Source organism: Gopherus evgoodei, unplaced genomic scaffold, assembly GCF_007399415.2.
Source record: "Gopherus evgoodei ecotype Sinaloan lineage unplaced genomic scaffold, rGopEvg1_v1.p scaffold_34_arrow_ctg1, whole genome shotgun sequence".
NCBI lineage: Eukaryota > Metazoa > Chordata > Testudines > Testudinidae > Gopherus > Gopherus evgoodei.
The window spans coordinates 1,945,698-1,960,589 of record NW_022060016.1 but is presented as its reverse complement, the minus strand read 5'-3'; the positions used below and the strand labels follow the sequence as shown (position 1 = coordinate 1,960,589).

General features: G+C 51.9%; 1 protein-coding gene across 2 annotated transcripts in view; it reads right to left on the bottom strand.

The window, feature by feature from the left end:
* SUPT5H (SPT5 homolog, DSIF elongation factor subunit) overlaps positions 1 to 14,414 on the bottom strand; it is a 28,955-nt gene extending 14,541 nt beyond the window's left edge. Inside the window, exons 1-11 of one of the 2 annotated variants that reach the window (XM_030544390.1) lie at positions 14,313 to 14,414; positions 10,034 to 10,163; positions 9,055 to 9,214; positions 8,257 to 8,322; positions 4,336 to 4,347; positions 3,619 to 3,688; positions 3,034 to 3,102; positions 2,259 to 2,324; positions 785 to 815; positions 532 to 600; positions 55 to 306 (exon numbers count right to left, since the gene is read on the bottom strand). In XM_030544390.1, coding sequence (XP_030400250.1) covers positions 55 to 306; positions 532 to 600; positions 785 to 815; positions 2,259 to 2,324; positions 3,034 to 3,102; positions 3,619 to 3,688; positions 4,336 to 4,347; positions 8,257 to 8,322; positions 9,055 to 9,214; positions 10,034 to 10,111 — 873 coding nt within the window. In that variant the 5' untranslated portion in view covers positions 10,112 to 10,163; positions 14,313 to 14,414. Of the gene's footprint in view, positions 1 to 54; positions 307 to 531; positions 601 to 784; positions 816 to 2,206; positions 2,325 to 3,033; positions 3,103 to 3,618; positions 3,689 to 4,335; positions 4,348 to 8,256; positions 8,323 to 9,054; positions 9,215 to 10,033; positions 10,164 to 14,312 lie in introns of those variants that run through there. The other variant, XM_030544391.1, reaches the window with a different exon arrangement.
* Between the last annotated feature and the right edge of the window lie 478 nt (positions 14,415 to 14,892).

The following is a 14,892-nucleotide window of genomic DNA, read 5'->3' as shown; positions in this document are numbered from 1 at the left end:
GCTGCCCGAGCCTCAACCCTCTGTACTGAGCCAGCCAGCGCCCCTCGTCCATACCTGAGCAATGTCGTCCTTGTAAATGCCTCTCTTGAGCCGGACCCAGGACTTGGGCTTCAGGTTGGTCACCTCCTTCACCACCTTCAGCACATCTGTCATCTCCTTGATGGGCACCATCTGCTGGTTCCAGTAGCCCATTCGCAGGTTGCCCACACCCTCAATGGCCTGCTTCACATGGGTCTGCTTGTAGGCTTCCACGTAGATGTAGCCCTTCACATGCTCGGGGGCCACCACAGACTTGATCTGCAGGGGCTGCAGGTGGGCAGGGAGGAAAGTTCCATGAGATACGGGGGCTGGCCTCAGGCACGCTCCAGCCTAGCCAAACACTCCTTCAACAGATCAACAGCAGGAAGCCCCGCTCACGTCAGGAACCGCATGACCCTCTCCCATCTCTCAACAAGTGGTCAACAGCACTAAGCCACCCCACAAAGCTGAATTGAGTTGGGGGCCAAGGGGACTCCTGCTCTCCATCCTTACCGTGTCCGTGAACTGGTAGGCAATGAACTTCCTCATCAGGGCTATGGCTGTGGCACGTTCCTCTCCAATCTAGGGAGAGAGGAGAAGAGAGGCCATGGTGAGAGCAATCTATAGCTAGAGAGATGCCCTCACGCCCCAACTCAGAGAGGAGGCGGCATTCATAGCTAATGAAAACCCAGCCATGGAGCAGCTGGAGCTTGTGATTCAGGGTTTAGAGGTGTTTCAATAGCCTCCTCCCCTGGCTGGAACATACCTTACACTTCACAGTCCAAAGGTTGGGATCCCTGAGTGGAAGAAAAACAAAAACAAAAGGCTGTTAGCAAAATAACATTTGTTATGTATGATGTGGGCAGACCAGGTGCCAACTCATGCCAGAGCCCCAGGCCAATTCACTTGTGTATTAGTATAGCTCAAAGTGATATTATAGTTGGTGTTTAAACTTTGTGAAAACTAATGGGATGTTACTTGCATTTTCACTTATCTGTATCCCATCATCATATGGCAGCAAACATGTACACTGCGTATACCCCTCTAACTAAGTGGAACGCAAGTGAAGAACTTCAACAGAAAAGTGCTAATTTCAAAGCAAGTGTTCCTTGTGGGTGATGATCGGAGATCGAAGACTCAAAATGCATTCCTCGCTCTCCGTCAGCAAAGGAAAAGCCCATGCGGGTAGTGAGACTGTCAGCTTGTTTTCTGTGAGAAGCAGCTGTGTCTGTGGATTCAAGGAAAGATCCTGGATCTCTGGACTGCTTAAACTCTTACAGGAAAGTGCACCAGGTGCAAAGCGGAGATCCCCAGAGACAATCTAGGTACCCTGAAAAGACTTTCGGGAAACTGGCAGTTTATTACATCACCGCCACCATTTGGAATTACAAACTGACTCACCTGTGCACGTATTTTTCCTGCTTTAACTTCTCAGTTACTCATTTCCTTTTCTTAGCTAATAAATTTTTGGTTAGTTTACAATAGACTTGACTGCCAGCCTTGTCTTTGGTATACCATCTGGAGTACCAGTTGATGGGGGTAAGTGACTGGTCTCTCGGGACTGGAAACAATCTAAATGTGATGTGGTTTTTGCTGTAAGAAACCATTTTATCACAATGCCCAATTTGTCTGTGTCGCAAGATAGCCTGGAGAGTCCAAACTGTTTGGGACTCCATGGTAAGACTGGAAGAGTGTCCAGAAGTTCACATTCGTCACTGGCTTGGTGAAAGCTAATTACAGAACACACCGCCAGTTTGCAGTGTCTGCCCTGTTTTTGGACAGTCTGCCCTCAGGTAGGCACTCACAGACGTGAGCAACTCCAGACAGTTAAATATCAGAGGGGGAGCTGTGTTAGTTTGGATCTGTAAAAACGGAAAGAGTTCTGTGGCACCTTATAGACTAACAGACGTGTTAGAACATGAGCTTTTGTGGGTGAATACCCACTTCATTGGATGCATCCGACAAAGTGGATATTCACCCACGAAAGCTCATGTTCCAACACGTCTGTTAGGCTATAAGGTGCCACAGGACTCTTTGCTGCTACTCCAGACAGTGTGATACCTGGTGCCAAAACCATGCCTCCCACTATGTCAAGGTCTCTCCTCCATGTCCCTTCGTCCACCACTCCAGGCCTGATGCCACAGCCCGTTCCCTGCTCTACCCTTCATGCCCCCCGGTCTTGGCTGACCTTCCATCCCCCCTCCACCAGGTGCACGTTCTCCGGGGCAGAAGGGCCTTACTTGACACCGGGCAGTAACTGCTGCTGCGTGATGTCATCCGAAAGCTCATCAGAGCCGCCATACACCCTGCAAGGGAAACAGAAGGGGTGGGGAGAAACGTCAGGCCCAGCAACAACAGCACGAACTGGCGGTTGTGACAGAGAATCCAGGGAAGCCAGCCACTCCACGCACACCCCCGGGAGGAGGGGAATTATCTGCATCTGTCTAGAACCAAGCAAGGAGAACGGACGCTCTAGACCCAGACAGTACTTGGCTACATTCGGGAGACCAGCCCCTTCCCAAAGAGTCAGACCAGCCAAAGCACTAGCTGGGTCAGTTACACACCAGGGGAATCAGGCAGAGCCTTTGCAGGGCTCATCTCTAAACACCCCAGGCCCTGAAGGAAATGGAGAGGGTCCTGCTCTTTCCTAGGGATCCGTGTGGCACTGACAGCCTCTGTCTGCTCCTGCTGTCCGGTCCCTTTCCAGGCTGCAAGGTCTGGGGTGGGGGAAGAATCTGGCTCCCAGGCCCGTGAGGACTGGGGTTGGGAAGAGCCCAGCTTCACTGCGGAGATCACGGAATCAAAGACCTACCTTTCCTATGGAGACAGCAAGAAGGAATCAGAGGCCCACGGGGAAAGACCAGAAGCCAGTGACCTTGAGGACTAGGGTGACTGGAGGAGCGTGGACACACCTAGCCTGGAGGATCTTGGGGGAGGGCATAAGGGAGAGATGACCCCCCAAACACACACACACACTCTCTCTCTCTCTTTCTGCCCTGGGGGCCATGCACTCACGTTTCTCCCACAGAGGACTTGGCGTATTTCTTCATGTAATATTCACCCAGCTCCTCTTCGCGCTGGTCCCTGCGGAGAGACAGCGAAGGAGAAGGTGTGAGGGATCAGACTGGACCGACACAGGCCACAGCCCCGTTGGTGGCACAGGGACCCCCCTGGCCATGGGGTGACTGAGCTCAGAGACAAGGGGAACGACTCAGGCTCCTTTCCCCAACCAAGCTTGCAGAGCAAGGAGTCACCAGGGAGCTCTGGGATCATGCTGTTGGTTGAGCTGAGGCTGCTATAGGATATAGCCATATCTCCCCGGCAGAGGGGGTAAAGTGCCCCGGTTAACAGAGTACACGGCACAGACACCGCTGCTCTCTGCTGGGCACTCTCAGACCTACTTCGGGTTCTTTAGGGCGCCCCTAGTGGAGATTTTTTTCCAGCTCCACCAGGGAGGCCCTTGTGCCCACAGTCCTATTCCCCACCATGTGTTTACACTGGACACCAACACGTGCACATAACAGGCAGCAACGTCATCCCGCTCTCTGGTCCCCGACGGCCACGCCCCGTTCCCTGTCCCCAAGCACAGGATAACATCACCTCCAAAGGTTCTGCAACCTCCGGGCCCCAGAGCGATCCTCGTCCAGAACCACATTATCAATGTTGGAGGCTGCAAGAGACGCAGCGGTTAAATTGCCCCCACACCTAGCACCGCCGGGGGAGGGGAGAGCCCTGGAAATGGCCAACCACCCAAAGGGCAGTCGATCAGCAAAGCAAAGGTGAGGCTTGGGACGGGATGGGATGGTGGGAAGCAACATTCAGCCGACTCCACCGACTGTTCCCTCGTGGCTGGAGCACGAGCGAGGCAGCGAACGGGGCGCTCGCGTTTGGAAGAGGGATCCCGGATTGCGTGATCCTCACTGCGCACGCGCTGGGCTTGACTCGGTTTCACCACGCTGCACCAATCTAGGCAGCACCTCTTCCTCTGCTGCAGAGTCAAGCCACAGCTAGAGCCAGGCCACTGCAGGGTGACAGAGCCTACATGAGGCAGCTTCTGTGACCACTATAGGAGACAGCAAACCCACTGCCCCTCTCCAATTAGCCCCTTCACCCCCACCGCACCCCCAGCCTGCTCTATTGCTGCACCGGCCAGAACAGCAACTGAGCCAAGGGTCAGATACTTTCTCCAGCATCGCTCCGGGGCCCACCCAGCTGAAAGGCAGTGGAAAAGACAAGGCAGCACCGGGAAGGGGTGGGGTGGGGAGGGCTGGGAGAGGGCTGTGAAGAGGCAGGGGCTGGAATGAAAAACGGGCTTACCTTCAATTTCTTCTGCTCAGGAGACAGAGGTGGTGGAGGGCGGACAGTATGAGCCAAATAATAGCATCAAAACCAACCACAGGGTGAATGGGGAACAGAAAACCGGAAGGAACAAAATTAAGATGTGGCACAAACCAAGCAGGTGCGAATGAAATGCACGTAAATAAAAAAAAACAAACAAGCACGAGGGGAGACGGGGAGAGCGCTGGCAGGATGGGCAGGCCGCCACGGTAAAGAATTTCGGTGTCCAATGGCCTGGGTTGTGCAGGAAGTGCTAATACTCGATAATCCCTAGCTCTCATGTAATGCTTTTCATCAGCTCGCAAAGCTCTTCACAAAGCAGGTCAGTTTGGTTAACCCCATTTTACAAATGGGGAAACCGAGGCACAGAGCAGGGGGGCAATTAGCCCAAGGACGCCCAGAAGAGCCAGGACTAGAACCCAGGTCTCCTGAGGCCCTGCCAGGTTCTCTCTCCATTAGGCATGGCCCTGTTCCAACTCTGGCACCTACGGAATGAACTGTTTGCCCTGACCCCCAGCCCGCAACGAGTCAAACCTCACGGCTGTGACAGCTTCAGAGCAGCTGCCTCAGCATTTCACCAGGATCCCCAGAAGGTACCACGGACCCTGACCTGCGCCCCGTGACCTGAGTGCCACCAGCGATGTGTGGCACTGCTTGCCAGCCTGATGCTGGCAAATCAATGGGAGCATTTGGCTCACTGGGTAGGCAATGAACCCGAAATCAATACCACCACCAAACGGGGGACCAGTCAGAGCATGGTACGTCTGCCCTGGGCGGGACCCTCACCCTGGGATGCCTCTTTGAATCCAGTCTGGGGCAGCAGAGATAGGTGAAATGAGACTAAGGTCCTCACTCTAATCCCATGGGGATGGGCACCCGCCTTAAACGTCCCTCTCGTAGCCGGTCTCCTTGTCGGCAGCCTCAACAGACAGGCCAAGCCCTGGACCCTCCTCCCCCTACCAGCAGGACTCCTGCATGGCCAGGTTGAGACACATTGGCCTGTTCTGTAGCTAGAGACCCCAGGGCTGTCGCATCAGGCATCTTTCACTAGCAGCAGCCACCCTTAAACTGGAATTCCCTCCGCCCCCAAGAAAGAGCCTCTTCCTGGAGATGCCACCTGAACCAGTCCAGTCCCAGAGAGCCGAGGCAGACAAGCAGAGCCACAGGCAGACCCCCCAGAGTTCCCACGGTGGAAGGAAACAACTGACTGATCCAGATAGCAGAGCTCCTTTACCCCCAAGCGGCTTTTAAGTTGAATCTATTTGAAAAACAGGGGCAGCAGATAAGATGACTGTGGGGAGCTGAAGGAAATACAGCCCTAATTGGCATCACGTAGATAGGTCATTAAACACCCGGATACACGCAGCTCTCAGCGTGCTATGGATTCTAGCAGGTATGCTACTACTGCAGCAAAACACCATTTCATTCAGCATAAAACGTATCTAGAAACGTACTAAACCAGTTCAAAACTTTGCAAGCTTATTTTCGGGAGACATTTGGCCAGTTTTCAAAAATTCGCCTGAATGTCTTTCATCCACACACACCCTTTCCTGAAGCGTTCTGAGTTTGGAATGTTTGGGACAAAAATTTTCAATCAGGGAAAAAAAAAAAAAAAATCAACCTGCTGGTCAGTCTAAGTGGCTTTTTCGGAGATCTGTTCTGACTGGTCAGCTTAAGCTCATATGGGAGGTTATGTCTCCAGAATCAGTGGGGCAGGGGATTTTTTGCTGAAAGTTCATGTGTCAAAAACAAAACTATTTTTCTGAAATTTCTAGTGAAAAAAAAAAGTTGGATTGACGCAAGAGACACTTTGTAGTTTTCCAAACTTTCCATAAGAACATGAGAGCAGCCCTACTGGGTCAGATCAAGCATCCATCTAGCCCAGTCTCCTGTCTTCTGACAGTGGCCAGTGCCAGGTGCCCCAGAGGGAATGAACAGAGCAGGGAATCATCAAGTGATCCATCCCCTGTCGCCCATTCCCAGCTTCTGGCAAAACTTCCACAATGTTTTCTGGCCCCAACTTGAAGCAACAATCTACTTTGAAGAGGGACTTTAAAAAAAAAAGAAAAAACTAAAGCAAGCTCAGCATCCGAGAGATCCCTGTCACTCCATGCTCACTCACGCTGCCAGGCTCAAACATTCACATTAAGATTGGCCAAACTTCTTAACTTGTGCACTATTATGAATTGTGTATATTGCTGTAAGGCCTCGGACCGTCAGTCAGGGGCCAGAAATCCTTTGTGTTGGCTGCTGTACATTTTTATTGCTATTAGGCATATTATAGTGGGCCTAGGAGCCCTAGTCATAGCCCAGGACCCCATTGTGCCAGGTGCTGTACAGAGAACAAAAAGATGATGCCTGACCTGAAGATAAAAAATTTGTCCCCAGTTCCACTTATGCAACCTCACTGGCTGCTGGGGAATTTGGCTCTGTGATCACAGCTCGGTTATCAAATCATTTTGATGATACATGAACCAGACCAGAAACTGGCTCCTTCTCTCGGAGCTGGGCTGCTTTCTCCAGAGCAAGCTGGGGCAAGTAGTAGCCAAAATTTCTTTATGTCCCTAAATTTAGCAGAGAGGATTCTCAGCACCCAGGGAGCAGATGCAGGGAGCAGCCACTTTCCTGATAAATCTACACGTACAATTGAACCAGAACCCTACTGTGTCTCGGGCCTATATTTATGGGACATCACGAGAACAGGGTTAACACCTCTTCTGGGACCTGCTGAGGCTGCTCCTGCAGCGGCACCTCCTACATAAAGCCCTCAATCTTCAGCCAAAACTTTAATACAACTTCGGCAAGTGATCTTAAAGGGCAAATTAGGCAGCGTATTGCCAGTTCCCCTCTCCCTCAGCCTAATCCAAAGGGAGTTGTGAGCTGGGCTTGATCATAGGGCTAATCGAGAGTGCCGAAACGCACACAGTGTCATATTTCTATGGACTGAGAACCATCAATGCGCACTACAGAGGAAGATTAGAGTCCTTGCTGTTTTAGGTGAGGGGAAACTGAGGCACAGGGAGGGGAAGTGACTTCCTAACATAGCAACTCAGTGACAGGGCTGAGAATAGAGCCCAGAAGTCCTGCTCCCAGTCGCTCTGTGTACATCCCTCCCAGAGCTAGGGCTAGCTGACTCCATAGCCACTAGACCACCCTGCCTTTTGGAAAGGCAGCAGAGAGGGGAGATTTCCCCTCTGATGGGGAGGGGACATGTCAGGAATCAGGTAACAGAGCAGCCTTTAAGTGACAGATGAAAAAGCTGGGGCTTCCCAGCCACGATGGGATTTGAAGGCTCCTCTCCTGCCGGCCGCAGTGAATGGTTTACAGGGCTCTGCTTGCCAGCATTCCTGCCTCCCTCCATATGGGCCCCGCAGCTCTTCCTCAGCAAAAGGAAAATCAGAAGGAGTAAAACTATGTTCTCCACTGTTAGCTGATGTGGAGGAGCATGCAGAGGAGTGACACGATAAGGAGCAAAGCTGTGGCACTGGGGTTGGGAGACACGGACAGGATGTTCTGTGACACCCTGTCCCCAAAGCTCCCTGCACCGGGGTCTGGTCAGTCTCATCCCAGAGGGCTTGCAATCCAGCTCGGGGGGGGCGGGGTGGGGGCGCAGGTCCCTGGCTAAACGGCAGCCACTTCCCATGGGAAACAGGAGCATTACCCTCTACTAGTAGATGGGGAACCAAGGAACATCCCACCTGGAATGTCTATACTGGAGAGTCTTGCTGACAACCCATCCTGCCTTGCACTAGGGGAGGCTAAAGAACAGATCTCTATTTCCCCCAGGTCAGAGCGATGTTGCTCCAGAGCTAGCTGAAAACGGGGAAAATGCCCCAGGGGTTGTACTGACTCCCCAGCCGATCCTCCCAATAAGTGAGATATGGGAGGGCACAGCCTTACCTTTTTCCAGAATGTCCTCCGCGCCGTCCTCCCACTGGTCCTCGTCTTCGTATTCATCGTCCACATCTGTGGGAAAGAGAGTGAAAGGGAGACTTGCTCAGTTAAGTAGGCTCCAGGAAACAGCTGGCCAGAGATGCTGCATGGGAAGGGGTGGCCCAGAAGCTGCCTGAAGGACAATGAAAATAGGAAGGCAGAGAAATCGGACCAAAATTCCTGAAGCCCTCGGCCTCTGGGGAATCCCGGTGGACCATGCACAGGCAGCCAAGAGATCCAGTCCACAGCAGCCATGCCCTGGGGAACGGCATTCAGCTGACAGGTCTGGCTCTTCTCTGACTCCCAAGGGGCCTCACAGAAGATATGGGGCAGGTATCTATACTGCTGCTCATAATTAGCACTTGCTTAGACCTTCACTAGCCCCACTCACACCGGGATATCTGAGCACTTTGCAAACAGCAAGCCTCCTAACCCATCACCACCTGACATGCTTTCCCAGGGGAAAGGAAAGGATTTTAGGCCCATTTTACAGCAGGGGAAATTGAGGCACAGAGAAGGAAAGTGATTTGATCCCAACGTCACCCAGCAATTGAATGGAAGGGCTGGAAATAAAAGGATCCTGATCCTCCATTCTCCAGGTCTAATGTTCAGACCCCACTCCCCGCCTAGAGCCAGGAACAGACCCCAGATGTCCTGACTCCCAGCTCCCTCGATTCCTACCAATCACACTGCACAAGCATCCCTGGGGACCTCAGTGTAACACACACACACACACACACACACAGAGCCCTTGAGGTTCCTTACCGGCTTCATCCAAGATGAACCCTCCATGTCTGGGCTTCTTTGGTGGCCGATCATCATCGTCCTCCTCTTCCTCCTCATCGTAGTCTTCTTCCTCCTCCTCTTCCTCCTCCTCAGCCTCCTCCTTCTCGCTGCCAGCAACGCTGGCATGCTCCTCCTCTGCCTGTGCATCGCAGAGGGAAGCTGATCAGATACAGAGCCCATGCCAGCCCTGGAGCCACTGGGTGGATCTCCCAGGAAAAGGTCCATCCCCCCTTTAGAGCTTTCCCCATGAGAACCAGCATGCAGGGCCCATGAGGAAATGGAGGGGCAGTAAGGGTGAGCCTTGCTTCCCACCCCCGCCTTGCAATCCGCCTCCCCCAGCCATGGAGTCAGTACCCCCAGAGCAGAGTTCAGTCTCCAGGGTCTATTCAGTCCATGACCACTCTGCCGAGAACGGCCCTGAGAAGGATAATTGGGCAGGTGATTTGTGACATGGACACCTGTCCGCCTGGACTGGGGACATGTGTCAAACTCACTTCAAACACACCACTGGCCAAACCCCAGATGGCAGTTTACTTTTGTTACCAAAAGGGATTAGATCGAAACTAGTGAGATGTGGCTCTTGGAGAGCACTTCACCTGTGGATCTCAAAGTGCTTTGAAAAAAGGGTAGAGAAGTATCATTTTCCTCCTTTCACATATGGGGAAACTGAGGCACAGAGAAGCAGTGACTTGCCTCAAGTCACACAACATAGCTAGGAATAAAACCCAGATGTCCTGACTCCCGGTGCCGTGTCCTAGCCAAGTTCCAATCCCCTGAGCCATTCAGTCCCTACCCTGCTTCTTCGGTTTTTGGTGGTTTTTGGTTTTTTTTTTAAATGACAGATTAGAGTAACATTTGGGACATGCTACATTTCAAGTGGTTATAAACTCCAACCCCCCTACCCCCCAAAAAAACCACATTCCTTTAAGCAGTGGCCACATCTCTCCATCAGCCTCACCTCGTTCTCTACCTCCTCCGCCTCGCTGCTCCGCTCACTCTCATCCTCGGAGAAGTTGCTGTCTTCGCTATCCGACATCTTCGCGGGCCTCCTGGGTTCTAAGGGGATGGAATTTCCTCCTGAGAAATACCTACAAGAACAGAGGATGTTCTCAAAGAAGGGACCTAAACGGACTTTACCCTCCCCACTGCGCCTTCCATCCAGAAATCTCAGAGCTCTGTATAGGCGTCGATGAGTCCATCCAATTACCCCTGAAAGGCACCTATTAGTCCTGTTTTATACATGGGCAAATTAAGGCACATTCAGGTTAAAGTGATTAAGATCTGATGTACACTGGGGGTGGGAAACAATCTAAGTTACACAACTTCAGCTACGTGAATAACGTAGCTGAAGTCGGCGTACTTAGAGCTACTCACCGCAGAGTTTTCACCGCAGTAAGTCAACGGCTGATGCTCTCCTGTCGACTCCGCCTCTCGCCTCGGTGGAATACCAGAGTCGACGGGAGAGCGCTTGGCCCCTGCTGGATCAATCGCTGCCCGTCAATCCCGTGTGTAGTGTAGACAAGGCCTTACTCAAGATCTACTAGCTGTGAGTGTTTATAAAGCCTCCATCACTGTAGTATCCAAGCCTCTTACAAATATCAATAGATCTGTCCTCTCAACACCCCAAGGAAGTAGGGAAATAGCACCCTCCCCATTTTACAGATGGGAAACCGAGGCACAGAGTGACCTTGGGCAGCTAGAGAGAAACACGGGGTCTGTATGTTCAGAAACATTCCCTCTTTATTCATCAGATCTAAGTCCTGTGCCTTGTGGTAGACGAAACATGATCAAAAGGAAGCATCTGCCAAAGTCTATAGACTCTTATTCTGTCAACTGAGGCAAGAGAGCGAAATAAAATTCACTGAATAACTATTATAGGCATTACAGTAGCTCCCAGAAGCCCTAGCAGGACCCCATTGTGCCAGATGCTGTACATTTTAATTGTGATTAGGTGTATTATGGTAACATCTAGGCACGCCCTGTCGCAGACTAGGACCCCATTACACTAAGTGCTATACAAACCCAGAACAAAAAGACAGTCCCGGCCCCAAACAGCTGACAATTTAAGTATGAGACAAGAGATGGAGCCGGATAGGGGAGCACAAGCAAACTATAGTTATTAACATAATATACACAAAAGGACCCACCCACGCCGCAATTTGGCAGAAGCTGTACTTTGCCCTTCCTTTTTTAAAATAAAATGTTGCATTTTTCCATCAATTTCCATTTTAACAAAGATTCTGAAGTGCCACTGAGTATGAAAGACTCAATCACATAGCATTTAATTCTCTCTCTATGCTAGATGGTGGAAAGATGTGCAACAAGATTTATTCAAAACATGACTACCACTATAGGCTCTGTATAGGACTTTGAAAACCCGGTTTCCATTCCTGACTCTGCCCCAGCCTACCTGTGTATACTTGTTAATGTCGTGTCAGGTCCCCAGCTGTAAAATGAGATAATGATACTTCCCTGCCTCTGGGGTGGGGTGAAGCGCCAAAATATAGGGTGATGGAGCCACATAAGTACCTTACATACTGACAGACATCCATACCCAGCCAAAGCCAGTAGGGCTTCATGAGGACACAGGGAATCACCCACTCAGGGCTCACCAGAGGATTGGGGCCTAAGTGGTTATAAATGCAATTCTGCAAAGACTTCTATGCATGTTTCACTTTTGGCATGCGAGCAGTTCTACTCCGTGGTCCCACTGAAATCATGTGCTTAAAATCTAAGCATGGACAAAGTCTTTGCAGGACCTGATCCAAACTCACTGCAGTCAAGGGACATAGCAGACTTCAAGTAGCCTTTGGAACAATCCTCTAATGAAATTCTCAGTTCATATTGACTCAACATAACACTGCAAGATCAATATGAAGCACAACTATAATTCAGAACCTTTCCTGATTTCTAAATACAGTACAGCCTAGATTATCCAGCTTTCCTGGGGTGCACCAAATACATTTGGCTAAGCCAGGGAATTTTTCACTGTAATTAAATGACACTGGGGGACATGAGCCTGTTTCAGGTAACAGAAGTTATAACCTTTATTCAGTAGTTACGGCACACGTCCGTGTTTATTGATAACTAAGTTGTGCAACATTTGCACAGCTCTTGCAAATTTTTGACAAGTTAGCCGCAGTGTTTTGTAAACGGAAAACAATCTGATTTCCTTACCGGAAAGTCAGCAAGTTTACTAGCTACTTCATATATTAGTAAATTATTTTCAGTATAGCAGCATTCAGTGACCCCAACCAGACCCCATCACATAGAGCACTCTGCTCTGAAGGGATTACAGTCCATGTCCTGATCCTGCAAGCTGCTCCACGCACGTAGGCCCAAGCATCTGCTCAAGCCCACAAGGCAAAGCTTTCAGACCAGGGCCTATATTAAGACAGGATGCAAGAAGGATCGCAACAGGCAATTGCAGGGACTGGTGAAAGGAAACTGAAGGTGATAGCGGTGAAAACATGTAGTCAAACATACCGTGTCACACTCTGAACAGAACCCCAAACTCTTTACATACCAATACATCAGCTATATACACAAACCATTCACTCACCAGTGAAATAGACCAACATGAGATGTGCAACACAGTACCTGGAGCCACACAGCAGCGCCACGCAACAGTTTAAGGCAGGAAGCAAAGAATAGCACTACAGCCAGTTAAAACCACAAGGTTGGTTGGTTGGTTTTTAAAGAAGGCAGAATATAACTACACAAGAAACGGACAACACTTCAGTTACGTGGAGCGTTGGGACATGGCTGTTGTAGATAAGAAAATGGAAAGGAGAAAAATAATATGAAGATGGATAGAGTCAGATGAACTGGAAAAAAAAGAGATAAAGAGGTGGAAGATGGGGCAAGATTGCAAACAACTTTGAACTATGAGAATTTTAATTTATGTTCTTTTATTTTACTGTATTTCCCTGACAGATATGCTACAGAATTTGTGAGGAAAGGGGTTAAATGGCTCTGTTAGAATTACTTCACTAAATAACCCAGAATACACAATTAGAGAAAAAGAGTTGGAACAACCCAAAACATACTTGAACGCACAGACGAGACCCTCCTACAGATTGACCGCAGTAGTGCCAAGAACCCCTCGCTTGATAACATTTTCTAGTGATGGCAGATGGACCCCAGCACAAACGGCAGGTGTTTCACATTTCCTGCCACAGGAAGGAGGTGGCCCAGAGACAGCCAGGAATCATCCTACTTGCCTGCCCTCAAATTCCAAGGCCGGATGTGCATATGGAAGAGGAAGCCATCACTTTAGACTCTCCTAGTCAAGGACTAGAACTATGGATCTCAGGGAATCCTGAGCAGGCCATATTCCAAATTACAGCCTCAAATGTCCTGTAACCTGATGGGAACAACAGGACAATGGGTGAGGAAGTGGGTCTTCCCAGCTCCCTCTGGATAGCCGCTTCCCAAGAGCAGGATTACCAGGTCCTGAAGTCCGACTTCTGAAACCTGCCTCCCTCCATGTACTTGGAGAGCAACCATTAGGGACTCCCCAGGCTGGATATATGAATCCTCTCCCACAACAGCAAGTCCAGCTCCCCCAGATCTGGGATCAGATAGCGCCGGTCAGAGGGACCCAATAATCTGAGTCTTTTCAAGTCAAGGCCAAGGGTGGTGCACGGGGAAGGCTGGGGTCAGAGATCAAAGTCGGGAATTACAATCTGAACTGCCTAGGTCAGAAGCAACAGATCACAAGTCAGCCTGTGTGCGCAGAGGTCTGAGTTTTCAGGTCAAGGTGGGAGGCTAGGGTCAGAGGTCACAGGTCAGCGAGTGCATGTAAGTGTGGGGATGCTGTGGTCGGGGTCACAGGTCCGCATGGGAGAGGTCAGGGGTCACAAATCAGTGAGGGCAGAGAAAGGTGGGGTGGGTGGGGTCAGAGGTCACAGGTCAGGGAGCATACACAAAATCAGGGCGGGCTGGGGGTCACAGGTCAGGGAGAGCTGGGCCAGTGGGTGCACACAAAGGTGGGGGGCTGAGGTCAGAGGTCAGCAGAGCAGGATCGGGGTCAGGGGTCACAGGTCAGTGGGGGGCGGGGTCAGGGGTCACTGCGCAGACAGGGCCGATCACCCCGACTCTCCCCTTTGCCCGGCCGGGGGTCAGGGCCCCTCACGCCCCCCGGGGTCAGACGCTCCAGGCCGGGCTCGGCGGCCTGCTCAGCCCCGGGGCTCCAGGCCGCAGCGAACGAGAGCCCCGCCCGGCCCCGCCCTCACCGGCCCGCGGGCTCCTCGGGCTGCTCCCCCGGCGGCTCCGCTCCCGGCAGGGCCCAGGCCCGGCTGCGGCCTCCGCTCGCCCCGGCGCTGCTCCCCGCCAAAACCTCGCGAGACCGGCCGGGGAGTCACGCAGGAAACGGCAGCGCGTCACGTGGCGACGGAGGACGGGATGGGGGAGGGAGGCGGAAGCGCGGCCCAGTCACGTGAGGAGAGGCAGGGCGGGCGGGCGAGCGTCACGTGCTGGGTGACAACCCGCGCCCTTCCTCCCCCTCCCGGCGCGCGGGAGTCACGTGACGGGGGAGGCAGCAAAGGCTTGCTGTACGGTGTCCCGGAGGGATCAAGAGTGGGGGGGTCTTAAAGGGGCAGGCCCCGGGGGGGGGCAGGCCCTGGGGGGATTAGGGCTGGCCCCAAAGGGCAGAGCAGGGGTTGGGGGGGGGGGGAAGCTCAGAGGAGGTAACTGGGGGATGGGATGTTAAAGGGGTGGGGTATCCCAGAGAAGGTAACGGGGGGGTATTAAAGGGGCAGGGCCCAGAGGGGGTGAGGAAGCACAGAGAGGATTAAGGGGGCATCAAAGGGGCAG